At 42.8% G+C, this 13,663-nt stretch overlaps 1 protein-coding gene across 4 annotated transcripts in view; it reads right to left on the bottom strand.

The window, feature by feature from the left end:
* Positions 1–3,046: 3,046 nt before the first annotated feature.
* The window catches only part of HIVEP1 (HIVEP zinc finger 1), a 120,671-nt gene continuing 110,054 nt past the window's right edge, over positions 3,047–13,663 (bottom strand). For all 4 annotated transcript variants that reach the window (XM_084220173.1, XM_084220172.1, XM_084220175.1 and 1 more), the window contains 2 exons: positions 7,976–8,493; positions 3,047–5,152 (listed from right to left, as the gene is read on the bottom strand). In XM_084220173.1, coding sequence (XP_084076299.1) covers positions 4,010–5,152; positions 7,976–8,493 — 1,661 coding nt within the window. In that variant the 3' untranslated portion in view covers positions 3,047–4,009. The remainder of the gene's footprint in view (positions 5,153–7,975; positions 8,494–13,663) is intronic.

The raw sequence follows: 13,663 nt of genomic DNA, 5'->3' as shown, positions 1-13,663 counted from the left end.
AAGCCACAATGGGAAACACAGGCACATTTAATAGAGTTCATAATAGACTTCAGTTCCAAACCCATTATTATTGTTATATTGACATGCTGCCGCCAAAACCAGGTACCCACATCACCAGCAAACATCATTTATTGCAAAGAGAAACCAAGTAAGGTCTAAGCTGAAAGAGCTACATGCCACTGGCCACCAATTCTTTTTCTAGTGAAGCTTTTTGGCAGATCACAGGGAAGCATCTGCACAGATCCCACAGAAGCTGAGTGTCTGTACTCTGGCTGTATTTGTACCCAGCCTTTAGCTGGCACCTGCTTGCACCTTCCTGCTGGGAATAGGTTGTGAGAAGATGCCAGAGTGTGCCTGGGTACACTGAGGAGCAACACTTGGTCTGGCCCTTTAATGTTTAAACAGCTGCGCTGGATTTGCCAGAGGTTGTCCGACAGAGATCCCTGAGTAAACAGGCCCGTGTTATTTATTCCAATTCAGCTGTGCTAATTCACATCATCTGAAAAGCAGCCTAATACTGCACTGGCAGGTTTCTGAGATGTTTGCCACTGCTTTGAACAGAAGGATACTTGTGGCAAGGGGAATGTGATTTCCCCATCACTGATGACTGGACAACACAATAAAAGATACAACACAATTTAAAACAAAAGGAATTAATTCAGAATGGAAATGCAATTGCTAAGGCAGTAGTCACAGGCTTGTGCTCATGCAGGACACCTGTGTGCACTGGCATATTTATACATGTGGGTTTCAGGCACTAACAGAGGAGATGCACAGGGTTTAACCTTCTCTCAGGTCTGGTCACACTCCTAATTTGTTTCTTCTTGTTGCACAAGCTGAAGGGGCAACTCAAAGAATATCCATTTGGAAACATCCTAGACTGAAAGGAAATATTCAGGACCACAGTCTTCTACAAAACAGTGATCTCCTCCAGCCTTGATGTGAACATTAGATATATCTGCAACTACCTGCTAATAGTAGAGTTCCAGCTTCAAATGTGGCTTATATGCTTTGCCTGGTAAGTGATGATTCAGTATTTGTCTTGACCTGCAGCTTTACATCCCCAGAAGCAGCTCCCATTTTCTGGGAGTTCTTCTCCCATCTCATGGCTGAATCAGTGCCTACTCTCTTGCTCCTTTCTCCCTGTTGTCCTAAAATGAACTTACCAAGTGACACATCTTAACGTTCCTCTTTATGACATTGTTGTCATGTCATTCTTACTCTTCAAGATATGCTTCCATCTCTTGCCCCTGGCATCTTCAAAACACCTGGAATAGAAAAGACAGATGCAGATCACCCGATTCACCAGGCTGAATTTTCTGTTAAACTGGAGACTTCCTGGAATTAATCCTGAGCAGAATATGAGCACACCACAAACTGTTCATCAAGTAAATATTTAAGATGTGTATACAGTAAATCTCTGGAGTTTAGTAAAATCAAGACTCAGGGGCATGTGCAGCAGCAATTCCTTACCCACTGCTGCCTTATAAAACTAAGGGAAATGGTAATAAGTTGTGATGGCATTCAAAATTTTGGAGACAGTTATACTTTGCTGTAAAGCTATCTGATTCTGTCATCTTTTTTTGGTCATGCTTTAGACAAATATGCTCAGATTAATTATCGTTCTAGTTTGCTGGTAGGTGTAATTTCAAAGGAGCTGAAACTAATGCAAAATTTCTTGAGTTCATTAACTGCAAACTGTCACCAGATTCTACTAGAAAAATCTTCAGGCTCTTAAAGCACATGTAACAAGGCAATGTTTTGGTTCTAGCTTTGGCTGGTTGGGGTAATTTCACATAGGTAAAAATGATAATGGTACAGGACACGTTGACACCACTACTACACTTATAAAAAGAACATACAAATGCACAGTGACACTTCACACAGGGCGTGCACGTAAGACACTCACAAATCTGAAGTCCGGCACTGCGGGGAGCCGAGGACTCTTAACTCTCATTAAGTTCAACGTGAGTTGAGAGTGCTTGGTGGTTCGGGTGCTGGGGCCCTCAGCAAGGCTCTGCACAGTCCTGTCAGAGACAGGAGTAATTTCCCATTTCTAGTGTGCGTGATTCTAATGGCTAGATTAGTACAATTGCCTGATAATCACCAGTAATAGGAATGGCTTTCTGGTACTGAAGTGCTCTTTCTGGAAGTTAATAAAGCTCATTCAACATCGCCTACAGTTTTACAACACGCCGTAATGGAATAATGTCATGAGTACAATGAGAGTACTGTACAAAAGCCGGTGTAAAGTTAAAAATGGATCTAGGGTAGTGCTGCTTTTGAATATGAGCAGGGCAAGGTAGGAATTATTTCCTTGAGATGGATACAGGAGTTAATCTGTGAACAATGCAGCCCAGCTCACATTCAAATTCGCCCCCCTTTTTTTTTCCAGATTTGCTTCCCATCCTTTTCTTCCAATTGTTTTATATGTGTTCATCCTTGTTAATTCCATAGAGGTGATTGTGCTTTTAATTTACACCTTCCAGTTTCCTACTGGAATTTAGTTATTAAAGGGATTATAAAAACTTCTGTAACAATGTGATAAAAGGACACAACAGGAAACCAACTCTACTTAAAAATTATAGCATGAATTCCAAGTCAATTTGAAACTTCTAGGAATGTGTAGCCCTGCAACTTGTCAGATGTGTCTCCTGCCATAGATGGAATGCCCAAACAATTCATTGATAATTTTACATTGTTTTCACTACGTGCAAACAGAGGAGTATTAAATTTCATTATTCTGGGATCCATCCATGTTTTGTATGCCCATTATGACAGGTTTGTTGCTAAAACAGCACATTAACTATATGTGTGAAACCTCTAGTCCCTTCTTCTTGCCCTGCATGAAGAAGACAAACTAGTATTTAGGGAGAAAATGGCTTTGTCTACCTGTAAATGAAGATCTCCTGAAACGCAGTCTCCTAAGAGATTGATGGTACTCAGTAATACCAAACCCTCATTACAGTAGTGGCGTTTTCACCAACTGCATGGCAGATTTTGCAATTAACACACAAAGAATTATTCCTTTCTTGTGTAACAACATTTTAATGTCAGTAAAAAGTGGTTTTATAGTTCAAGATTACAAATAAAAAAATATTTCATTGTGACCCTTTTGACATTTTCCCTCAGGCAAGTCTTCAAATTCTAGTTAGGAAAGAAACACGAGGTGGATGGATGCTCGCTCTACGGAAAGCTGAGGGACTCCCTCCCCACTCTGCAACTGCCAGATGTTTTGAATGGAAGATTTTACTCCAAGTAAAGCCCAATGAGTTACTCTCTCTCCCATGGCAGGTGAAGCCACAGGGGCTTTTACCATCGCCAGATCCTTTCAAGCTGAACCAGCTGGAAGGGCACGGAAGGGCACTGAAAGGAACGAGTCAAGCACCTCTCTAGCTACAGGACTGCATCAAGAAGGCACAACATAAGCAATGGTAAAGTCAGTAAACAAAATTTTACTGTAATATTTTGTAACACAGATACTGTATTTCTCTTTGAAGTGTAAAGCTACCGTCTTACACAAGAAAGATGGACAGACCCTTTTCCAAGACTAATATGGATACAATAAATATGGAGTTTTACATACTAGATCTGTACACAGAAACTTTGTCCCACAGCCATAAAAATTTACATTTAACAGTGCAACATATAATTTAATCCTTTATTTATCTGACATAGGATGTTTACTTACTAAACACAAGCAACTACCTGGTTTTAATATACATATTTTATATATATATATTTTATATATATATATTCAACAATCTGTACAGGCTTCTAAACATAAAACTCCAAAAAGGCACAATCGTCTATACAACATGTACAAAAATGGCTGGAGCTGACAAGAAACAACAATTATTGGTCAAGAGTTCATGATTGCACGAAGATTAGTAATGGGTTTGTGTCAGAAAAATGTGCTTTAAGGAAAGGAAGGTTTGCAAAGAAACCTGCAAGTGTTATAAAAAAAACCCAAAAAACTCTAAAAATAAAAACACAATGAAAAACAATACTAGGTTGCTATTACAAGTCTATCCTCATCGTCACTGCTGCCATCGCTAAACTGCACCGTGTTTTGCCGCTGGGGCGGGGCGGCCGGCCTGGGTACCTGTCTGTCCGGGGTGACAGTTCGGTGGACTGGGGACTTGGTTAACGCGTTGGGATTCGCCTTGGAGCGGGGCTCTGCCGGGGCAGCCCTCTTCGCCTGGAGGGCAGGGAGGTCACGCTTTGGCTTGCTGGGGTTGGCAAGGTCAGTCTTTTCAGGATCAGCTTTCCCGGGACCAATGGGGTTGGTCAGCGGGGTGGGCTCAGGATGGCTCTTCCCGCCATACCTCTGGCCGCCTGCCACCGCGTGAGGCGAAGCGTCCCTGCCGGCCTCGGCCGTGGGGAAGCCGACAGGAGCGGGCTCCAGCTGGACCTCGCTGGCTTTGGAGCCTGTGCTGGGTGCCTCGGAGGCTCCGTGCCCCTCAGCGCTGGCGGGGCTGACGGAGGGGATGAGGGTCGGCAGGGCGATGTTCAGGATCTGCAGGCCGGGAAGGGGTCCCTGCGGGCTGGGGTTGGTGCCCTGCGGGGCCGCGCCGGCCGTCAGCACCTGCAGGCCCACGGCGTTGAGGGTAATTCCCGGAGGGCGCATCTGTGGGGTGATATTGGTGTTTGCCAGGCCCAGGATGTTCACTGTCTCCATGCCCAGCGGCGGCAGAGGCTGCAGGTTGGGCGTGCCGAGCCCCTGAATGCCCGGCACGCTCACCTGGCCGATGGGAATGCACGGCACCACGCCGTTCACCTCGGCCACTCCCACGGGATTCGTGGCGGCGCCGGGGGCCGTGCCGCCTGTCTCGCCAAGGGCGCTGGTAGTTCTGTGGATCACGCTCACGGCTGGGATAGTGAGCTGCACTGGCCCCGCCTGGATGGGAACAAAGGTGGAGTAGGTGGCCAGGCCGGCAGGGACCACCTGGATGCCCCCGACCGGCACCATGCCGTAGGGAGCCTTGGTTTGCTGCTGCGAGTGCAGGGGCAGGTGGCTGAAGAGGTGAGTCTGGGGAGCTCTCGGCTCGGCAGCCGGCTTCTCCTCCGGGATTTCGGTGTAGGGTGATGGTGCTGTTGTCAGCATGCTGTGGTCTGCCAGTGAGGACGGGGAGCTGATGGAGGGCGTGCTCTGGGAGAGAACAACACAGGAGTGTTAATGTGGCAGCCACCACTGCCCTTCAGCGACATGAAAACACGAGGGAGCTGGGAGTGCTTCCCATGCCCCCTTTTCAGAAAGAATAACAACGAAATGGTTCATAGTATATAGTGCTCAGTTTAAACAATGAACTGATTTCCTTCCTTTCTTTTTCCACCTCCTTCCTTACCCACTAATTGCATTTTCCTCTGCTAATTACCCTTGCTTAATTTCTCTCAAACACTAGTGCTCAAAAACATTGCTGAATATCTTTTGCACGTGTGTTTTAAGCGGCGAGAAGGCTTTGGAGACCTGTTTTATGTGGAAATCACCTCAGGCAAGAAGGTTAAATAAGCACAAGCTGGCATTTTTGACACACTGGGTTCATCTCTTGAAGGCATTACAGCCTCCAGCAGGCAGAGGCAGCATCACGGCACATTTGTCATAGGTGCTTCTAATGTGACAGACAGGGTATGCAATGACAGGAGATGGCTGAGAACTACAGCTCCTGCAGAAGTGGAGCTGATGGGTGAATACTGGAGTGAGATGTGCGATCCACATCCCATTGCTGCCTCAGCTCACTGTGATTTATTTGGTGCACACACCTGGATTTATAATACTATTTTTATCCTCCCTTTTCTTCTCCTATAGCCTGTTACTGACCAAGGCTTGCAACTAGAACCTCCTAAAACAAGTACTCTGAAAGTGCAATTGCAATCTCATGGTTATCTTTTCATTTTTGGCACATTGATCACACACATGCACACTAGTGCAACTTTTCTTAGTTTTTACAGTCCTAACTCTCAAAAATTCCCTAGAGCAGGCAAAAACCTCAAAATCAGAGAGAAATGCTTTTGAAATCTGCTTGTAGAAAGGGAGAATATAATTAACTGGCTGTGCAGTGCCATCCTGTCTAATTGAGAAGATGGGTGTGAGAAAGAAGTCAACATCTTTCTCAGAACTGACACTTCACAAGAGATCCTGATAAACAGGTATGGATGCTTTTGAAGGAATGTACAACAGCCTTCCTGACCTATGTGGACTTTTCTCTATTACAAGATCTGGGATCCACAGCCATTCACAATATGAACAAACTGCAGATTAACCACTGGAGACACAAGGCTGATGCTTCTTTTGGTCTAGGAAAGGAAAAGAAAATCTGGAAAGCAATTGCTTCCTCGTATTACTTACATACCTTCCTTTTTCTTTTTTAAAATATATTAATGTAGACAATTATTATAGCTATATAAATGAATACCATTGAACATATTTAATTGCATGAATATTAACTTGAGGCTTCAGTGGTTCTATTAAATATGGGAGTATGCTCAGTTAAATGTCCTTCTGGTATCCACTGGCAACAATGGAAGCTAAACTCCAAATACTAGGACCCTTCCCATTTTATGGCAGGCATATACAGTGATCAGAGACCACTTCATTTTATTCTCTGTCACACTACAAACTCGCTCCAATTAACATTTGAACCTGTCTCAAACAATACAATGCAGCAATAATTTTTACTGTTTCTCCAGTTGTCAACAGTTTGCTATCTTAAACTGTGTAAAAAATAAATCTAGTAGTGTAAATTTTCAAAGAAAAACCAAGCCACTAAGTACTAAAACAGATTTAAATTTTTACTTTTTATGCTTTTGAACATTTTCTGCTACTTTTTTCAGTAACTGCATGCAGTTAGGTTTAGGCTTGGACTTGACGATCCACAGATTTTTTTCCAACCTAAATGATTAATTGGTTCTATATAATATTTCTAAATATCGCATTCATCATGGAGTAGGCAGTGCTTTGATTACCCCTTTAATTAAACTATTGTGCATCTCATTTTTTTTGAGCATTGCTCTGAAAAGCTCGAATGCCTTCATGGTCTGTAGCAAGAATTAAAAATTCCAAAAACTATCCTTAGGGTCAGTCTGGTAAGTGACATGTACCATCCCCATCACCGTCCATTAAAACCATTGCTGAATTGAAAAAGGCTCAGCACCTGCCACTTCTCTCCCTGATTTCATGGGCACAGTTATTAAAAAAACAATTGCCAAAATTACTGAATGTTCCCACAGACCTGCACACAGACTGACCTCATCTTTCTGCACACTGCTTTGAAAATCCACACGTCTAACACATGCATGGGCAAAATACATCCTTTTCTGATTAAAATCTTCTTTCAGCTTGGACAAAAGCTGAGAGCACAGGGAACTCAGGTCTCAGTCCTGTCTTCATCTCTCCTTTTGTTATTGTTCAAGGGCAAGCTCCTAGTTTCCTTGAACAGCTGGCGCTCTTTCTAATTCTACTATTAAGCATATTTGGAGGATAGATAAACAATTGTAACTTTTTTTTTTTAGTGCTAAGGCAAAAAATTTTGGGACTAGATTAATTTCCCTTTGGAATTACCAATGATTGTATCATCATATTTCAGAGTGAAATGATTCCTGAATTCTATCACTTTCGCCTGAAAACATAACCACCACCATATGTTCATTCCACGTATTTGTTATTTCCTTCTGATTTGTAATACAATCTACCATCTTCAAACATCAGCTGAAATGACCATATTACATTTAAACCTTTCAGGAAGAATACAATCAAATTTAAGAATTTGAAAAGCAATGCTCCTACAACATCCTTGTGTCTACAGTCCTATACATTTGTGCTTGGACTAATTTTTACTGTTCTGAAAGACTCATCACCAAGAATTGTAAGAATGAAGGGAAAGGCAAACATCTATTCTTTGAAAAATCTCCAAGAAGATCTTTTTAAAAGGAGGACTTAAAATCCCTCTCTCTGCCTGGTTTTAGACACTCCTACCTTTGTAAGAGCTGCAGTTGATATTAAGGAGTGGCCCAAGGCTGTATGTGGATCAGGGTAATCCACAGACATCTGGTGACCTGGAGATGCAGGAGCAATGTCTGTCAGCGCCACATCAGCACCGCCGGGACCCACTCCTCTCTCCTGGGCTTTGTCCTCATGTGCTTCCTGATGGGTGGATTCTGTTGGCGACCTGGAGGTCCTGCTGACCGACTGCACTGTGCTAAGGACAGTCATCTTGGTCAGCAGCGCTTTTGGGAGACCATCCATGGAGTCCGTGTGAGCCCCGGTGAAGCAGTCTGGAAGCCTGATGTCGTCGTCGGTGCTGGCGGCATCCTGCAGGCCGTGGCGAGAGGGCTGGTGCTGGGGGCTGGCCGTCACCGAGGGCGTTGTGGATAGCACTGACTCAGCCTGGCTGTCTTCATCATCGTCCTCATTGTCATTTTCATCTTCATCGCCACCATCAGACTCCTCCACGTCATATCCTGACCGGTCACAGCCAAATCTTTGCTTCTCACCTGCAAAAGTGGAAGGAGAAGTTAAGAGAATGAAGGCCCTGGACTGACTGGGAAGGAAGCAGGAGAGAACAACTAAAACCACCAAAAAACCACATGGCACATGTATTTTCCACTCACACCCCACTGCATCGAAGCAACAGGGAAGACTTAAATTTTGGTTTTTATTTTCTGGCTTACATATTTAACTGCACAGCTACATAATCTTTCATCTTCTGCTTCTATGTTGTTTTTAACCTTCTGGATTTGGCCATTTTCCTTCATGCCACTTGTAACCATTTGCTCAAAGTCACCCTTCACTCTTCTGCTTGGGGAGCAGTAAGCAGATTTCCCAATTCCTTAGGTTCCCAGTGCTGACATGTGGGGCTGGTCTGTCAACCTTAGCGGTGGGATATTCTCTGGCTGGCTCTGACTCATAAGTGGGTGTCCTTGTACCTAATATGAATCATGGCTGCAAAGGTTTTTGAAGGATGCAAACAGAAAGACTGGAGGCTGTTAGTCAAGAATCTGTCTCGTTAACAGGCAAAAGAGACCAAAATTAGACCCTACTAGATTTCTTCACTAATGTTTTGAAGAGTTTATTAAAAAATTATCTGAGATGTCCAAGAAGCCAAGAAAGCATTAATTGTATCAAAACTTACCTATGAATCTTTGTTTGCATAAAGAAGCCCTCCTTACAGCCAAACCTCTGTCTAGGGGTAAATTTCTCTACAAAATACAGCTATACTGCAGCTTTTCACCTTCTTTTGTATCTAACTTGGAAAGAGAGTTGTCTTTAGTAAAGCGACAGAAAATCCCATCTGCTATGTCTGATTCCAAGCCAAACTGTCTGGGATCATATTTTATAAAAGACAAAATACTTTGAATACATTAATATTTTGTATTTAATTAAAGGTCTGTCTCTTGAGCTGTCCAAAAAAACATATCTGCATAAAAATCATTTGGCTCTGTAAAACCAAAGATGTCTGGTTAGATAAAATCTCAGAGGTGCTGTTCTAGGGGAAATCTACACAGCAACTTACCATCAAAATGAACAATTGTGAAAAACATCAGACCCTTAAAAGAATTTGAGCATACTGCCTATACTTTAGGCTACTAAGTTACCAAAACCAAAACAAACATTTTGAACTCCAGATAAAATAAATGGGTTTAACTGAGCTACCTTTCAGTAAGTTACTCACCATTATAAGCCTTTATGGCTTCAAATGACCAATGCAATTGGGAACTAATAGCTTCTTTGAAAAAAATCCCTCTGTAATGACTTTCCCCTTCTTTGCCTACACAATAATTTGTACATTAGCTAAATATGGAAACTAGATTTCCTACATTTACTACAGCAGATGTGAACGTGTCAGACATATTATTAAAAATACCCCAAATCCTCCAGGTCATGCTCCTAACAAAAATATTTATCAGAATTTTAAATAGTCTTAATTTATAATTCTCATCCACAGACAAAACTGTTAAAAATAGAAAATACATTTTAGTGGAAAAATTAATTCATTAACTTCCATTTCAAAATTTTGGCAAGTACGATTGTTAAAGATATTATTAACAGCAACATGTGGACTGACTAAATGGTTTTGGTATTTTTTCCCCTATAATTCTGTCATTTCTTTTCTTCATATCAACAGTGTTTTTTCAGTAACTTGCAAAGAAAGCATATCTAAAATGTTAGAACATCTACATATGTTTGATTTCTGAATGGAAACAACTACCTCTGCCTTCAATACCAATGACAAGCTAGGAGGGTCCCAGCACCCTGAGCTGGAGGACCATGGCTGTGAGAATGATAAACTCCCAGTCGACTCTGAAGTTGTGTGGGAACTGCTGCTCCAGCTGGATGCCTGAAGTCTATGGGGTCTGATGGGATTCATCTGAGAATACTTAAAGAGGTGCTGATGTCATTGCAAGGCCTCTCTTGATTTTTGAGCAGTCCTGGGAATCTGGAGAGGTCCTTGCTGACTGGAAGGTGGTTAACATTGTCCCAGTTTTCAAGAAGGGCAAGAAAGAGGACCCCAGAAACTACTGACCAGTCAGTCTCATTTCTGTGCCTGGTAAAATTATGGAGAGGATTATCCTGGGAGGTATTGTAAAACACCTGGAGGACAACACAGCCATTGGTCACAGCCAGCACGGCTTCATGGGAGGAGAGTCCTGCTTATTAAACCTCATTTCCTTGTATGACAAGATAAACCATGCAGTTGACCAAGGGAAGCCACTTGATGTAATCTTTCTGGATTTCAGTAAAGATTTTGATAGTGTCTCTCAGAGAATCCTCCTGGATAAAATGTCCAATAAACAACACATCATATGAACAAATGGATCACAGGTGAGGCACAAATGGTTACAGTGAATGGGGTGACATCAAACTGGTGACCTGTCACTAGTGGGGTTCTACAGGACTCCATCCGTGGCCCTGTGATCTTCAGAATCTTCATAAATGACTTGGATGCAGGACTGGAAGGGACACTGAGCAAAACTGATACAAAACTGAGAGGAGTTGTTGACTCCCTCAAAGGCAGAGAGGCCCTGCAGAGAGACCGTGATGGATTAGAGATGAGCAATTCCCAACTGTATGAAATTCAACAACAGAAAGTTCTGGATCCTGCACCTAGGATGGGACAACCCTGGACGTACAGACAGACTGGGGAATGAGAGGCTGGAAAGCAGCCCCATGGAAAGGGACCTGGGGGTCCTGGTCAGTGGCAAGCTGAACAGGAGTCAGCAGTGCCCTGGCAGCCAAGAGGGCCAAGTCTGGCCTGGGGGGCATCAGGCACAGCACGGCCAGCGGGCAAGGGAGGGCATTGTCCTGATCTGCCCTGAGCTGGGGCAGCCTCACCTCCAGTGCTGGGGGCAGCTCTGGGTGCTACCATATGAAAAAGATAACAAGCTGTTGGAAAGCATCCAAAGGAGGGTAACAAAGATGGTGAAGGGCCTTGAGGGCAAGCCTTACAAGGAGAGACTGAGGTCACTTGGTCTGTTCAGACTGGAGAGGAGGAGACTGAGGGGAGACTTCATCGCAGGCTACGACTTCCTCGTGAGGAGAAGAAGAGGGACAGTCACTTCCCTTTGGTGACCAGTGACAAGACCTAAGGGAATGGCCTGAAGTTGTGTCAGGGAAGAGACAGGTTGGATATTAGAAAAAGGTTCTTCACCCAGAGGGTGACTGGGCACTGGAGCAGGCTCCCCGGGAAGTAGACACAGGACCAAATCTGAAAGAGTTCAAGAAGCATATGGACAGTGCTCTCGGACACATGGTGCAACTCTTGGGGATGGTGCTATGCAGGGCTAAGAGTTGGACTGCAATGAACCTTGTGGGTCACTTCAACTCAGAATATTCTGTGATTTCCTCAATACCTCTGTAACAGATATTGAAGACTTCTCCATGTGTCACATCTAAAGGGTGACCTACATGTTTCTTACAACTTTTTAAATAATGCAGGGCACATTGCAAAGTCTTGGAATTCACTCTGGACTCCCTCTTAAATTCAGTCTCTTTACCAATGTCACATAACTATTCTCTATGAAATCCTACTGATTCTTTTTTTCTCCATCTCTCCACATGAATCACATTTTCTATGAAAGCTGATGTCAGTCATGAATGATTGTTTCTACTGGCAAAAGGAACTACCTGAAGTGATTAGACTGACTTGATGCATTTGTAAAGCAAGGAAAACATATGTACAAACCATGATTTAGAAGAAACCATCTTTTTTCAAATCAACATTTAAAAATGCTACCAGATTTACCAGCAAATGCTGCTTATGTAGGAATTTTCTGCATACGTCCCAGCTTTCTACAACAAAGCCATGGAAAGAGAAAGGGAAACTGTGTGGAACACAGATTCCTTACATGCAGGACTCCATGGGATATCATTTCCCTCTATTGTTTCCCTGTTTACCTCCACCCTTTGTGCATTTGCCAGGTTCTATTTGAGTGTGGTTTTACCTGGAGCCAGAGCCTGCAGTGTAGGCGAGGTGACAGCGATGAATGTGGTTCCCTTACTCCCACACCACTTTGCAACATCAGATGAGTAAAAAATAAGATTCCTGACTTGCTTGTTCTGGCAATGCACAAAGGAATGCTTTGCTCTGGCTTTCATACCTGTATGCACATTTGCTGAAACAAGAGGTGCTCAGGCTTTTCCAATCAGTGATCCCACTAAGCATCGCTATGGAGTTCAAGAGGACCCGATGGTGAAGTTTTAAAAGACCCAGGCAGGGTTATGGGTCTCCTCTGAAGGAGGCATCAGGCTGAGGCTGTGACCACTCTTTGTGGCGGAAGATTCTCTTCAAAGTGGTGTCTTTTTAACTAAGCAGTATTGGCTCCAATCCCATTCTGGTAACTGTACACTGCCTACTAAAGTTCCCTGGCGTTTTAATTGGGGAAAGATTAATTCTTTGCTTCCCATCTTGAACGATGCATAATTATAACCATATGCTAATGTAGCTAATATATATATATATATATATATATACACACACACACATACATATAACTAAAACTGACTCAATTTCCAGAGGGAACAAATATGAGGTTGTAAAATGGTGTACGGTATTTTCGAATGAAGGATGTATCATAAATTTAAAGGCTCCTAACATATGGAGAAATGGCTTTTGGCATGAAAGTTCAGTTTCTTTTTTAAAAAAGAAAACAGGAAAAAAGTTTCACACTATTAAGTGAAGGCTTATGAAAGCTACTTCTCTTTCAAATTTGTAACTCAACTCTCACCATTTTAACAGACAAACTCTTCAAGACAGCCTCAATTTTTTACAAAGAGTCTTTTTGGAAGAGTAGGTGATGCCTTTCATCCTCTGTCAACTGCTGCAATCTTTTCTTTTAAATTCTTAGAAAGACTCTTTCTTCTTCCTGGACTTCACAGGAGTAAGTGAATTTTACAGACCGGAACTCTGCAGAAATTAGGAACAGCTGGAAGTAAGGCTTAATAGAAACATGGACAAAACTTGACTGGGGATTTTGTTCACATGCCAGCTACAATTATTTTTAAGAAAACTGAATTTTTTATCCTACGTATTGAAGTGTCTACAAATCATAGGCAAAAATACCTTCAGTCCTCAGATGGTCAGCTCTATACTGTGTTTGTAGTGTTGGTGTTGAGCTTGTTGGACAAGGCTCTGTTATAGTGACATTCTACCCCAAAGCAGAAAAG

Source organism: Fringilla coelebs (genome assembly GCF_963513975.1).
Source record: "Fringilla coelebs genome assembly, chromosome: 1".
Classification (NCBI taxonomy): domain Eukaryota; kingdom Metazoa; phylum Chordata; class Aves; order Passeriformes; family Fringillidae; genus Fringilla; species Fringilla coelebs.
This window is presented reverse-complemented; position numbering and strand designations above follow the sequence as displayed.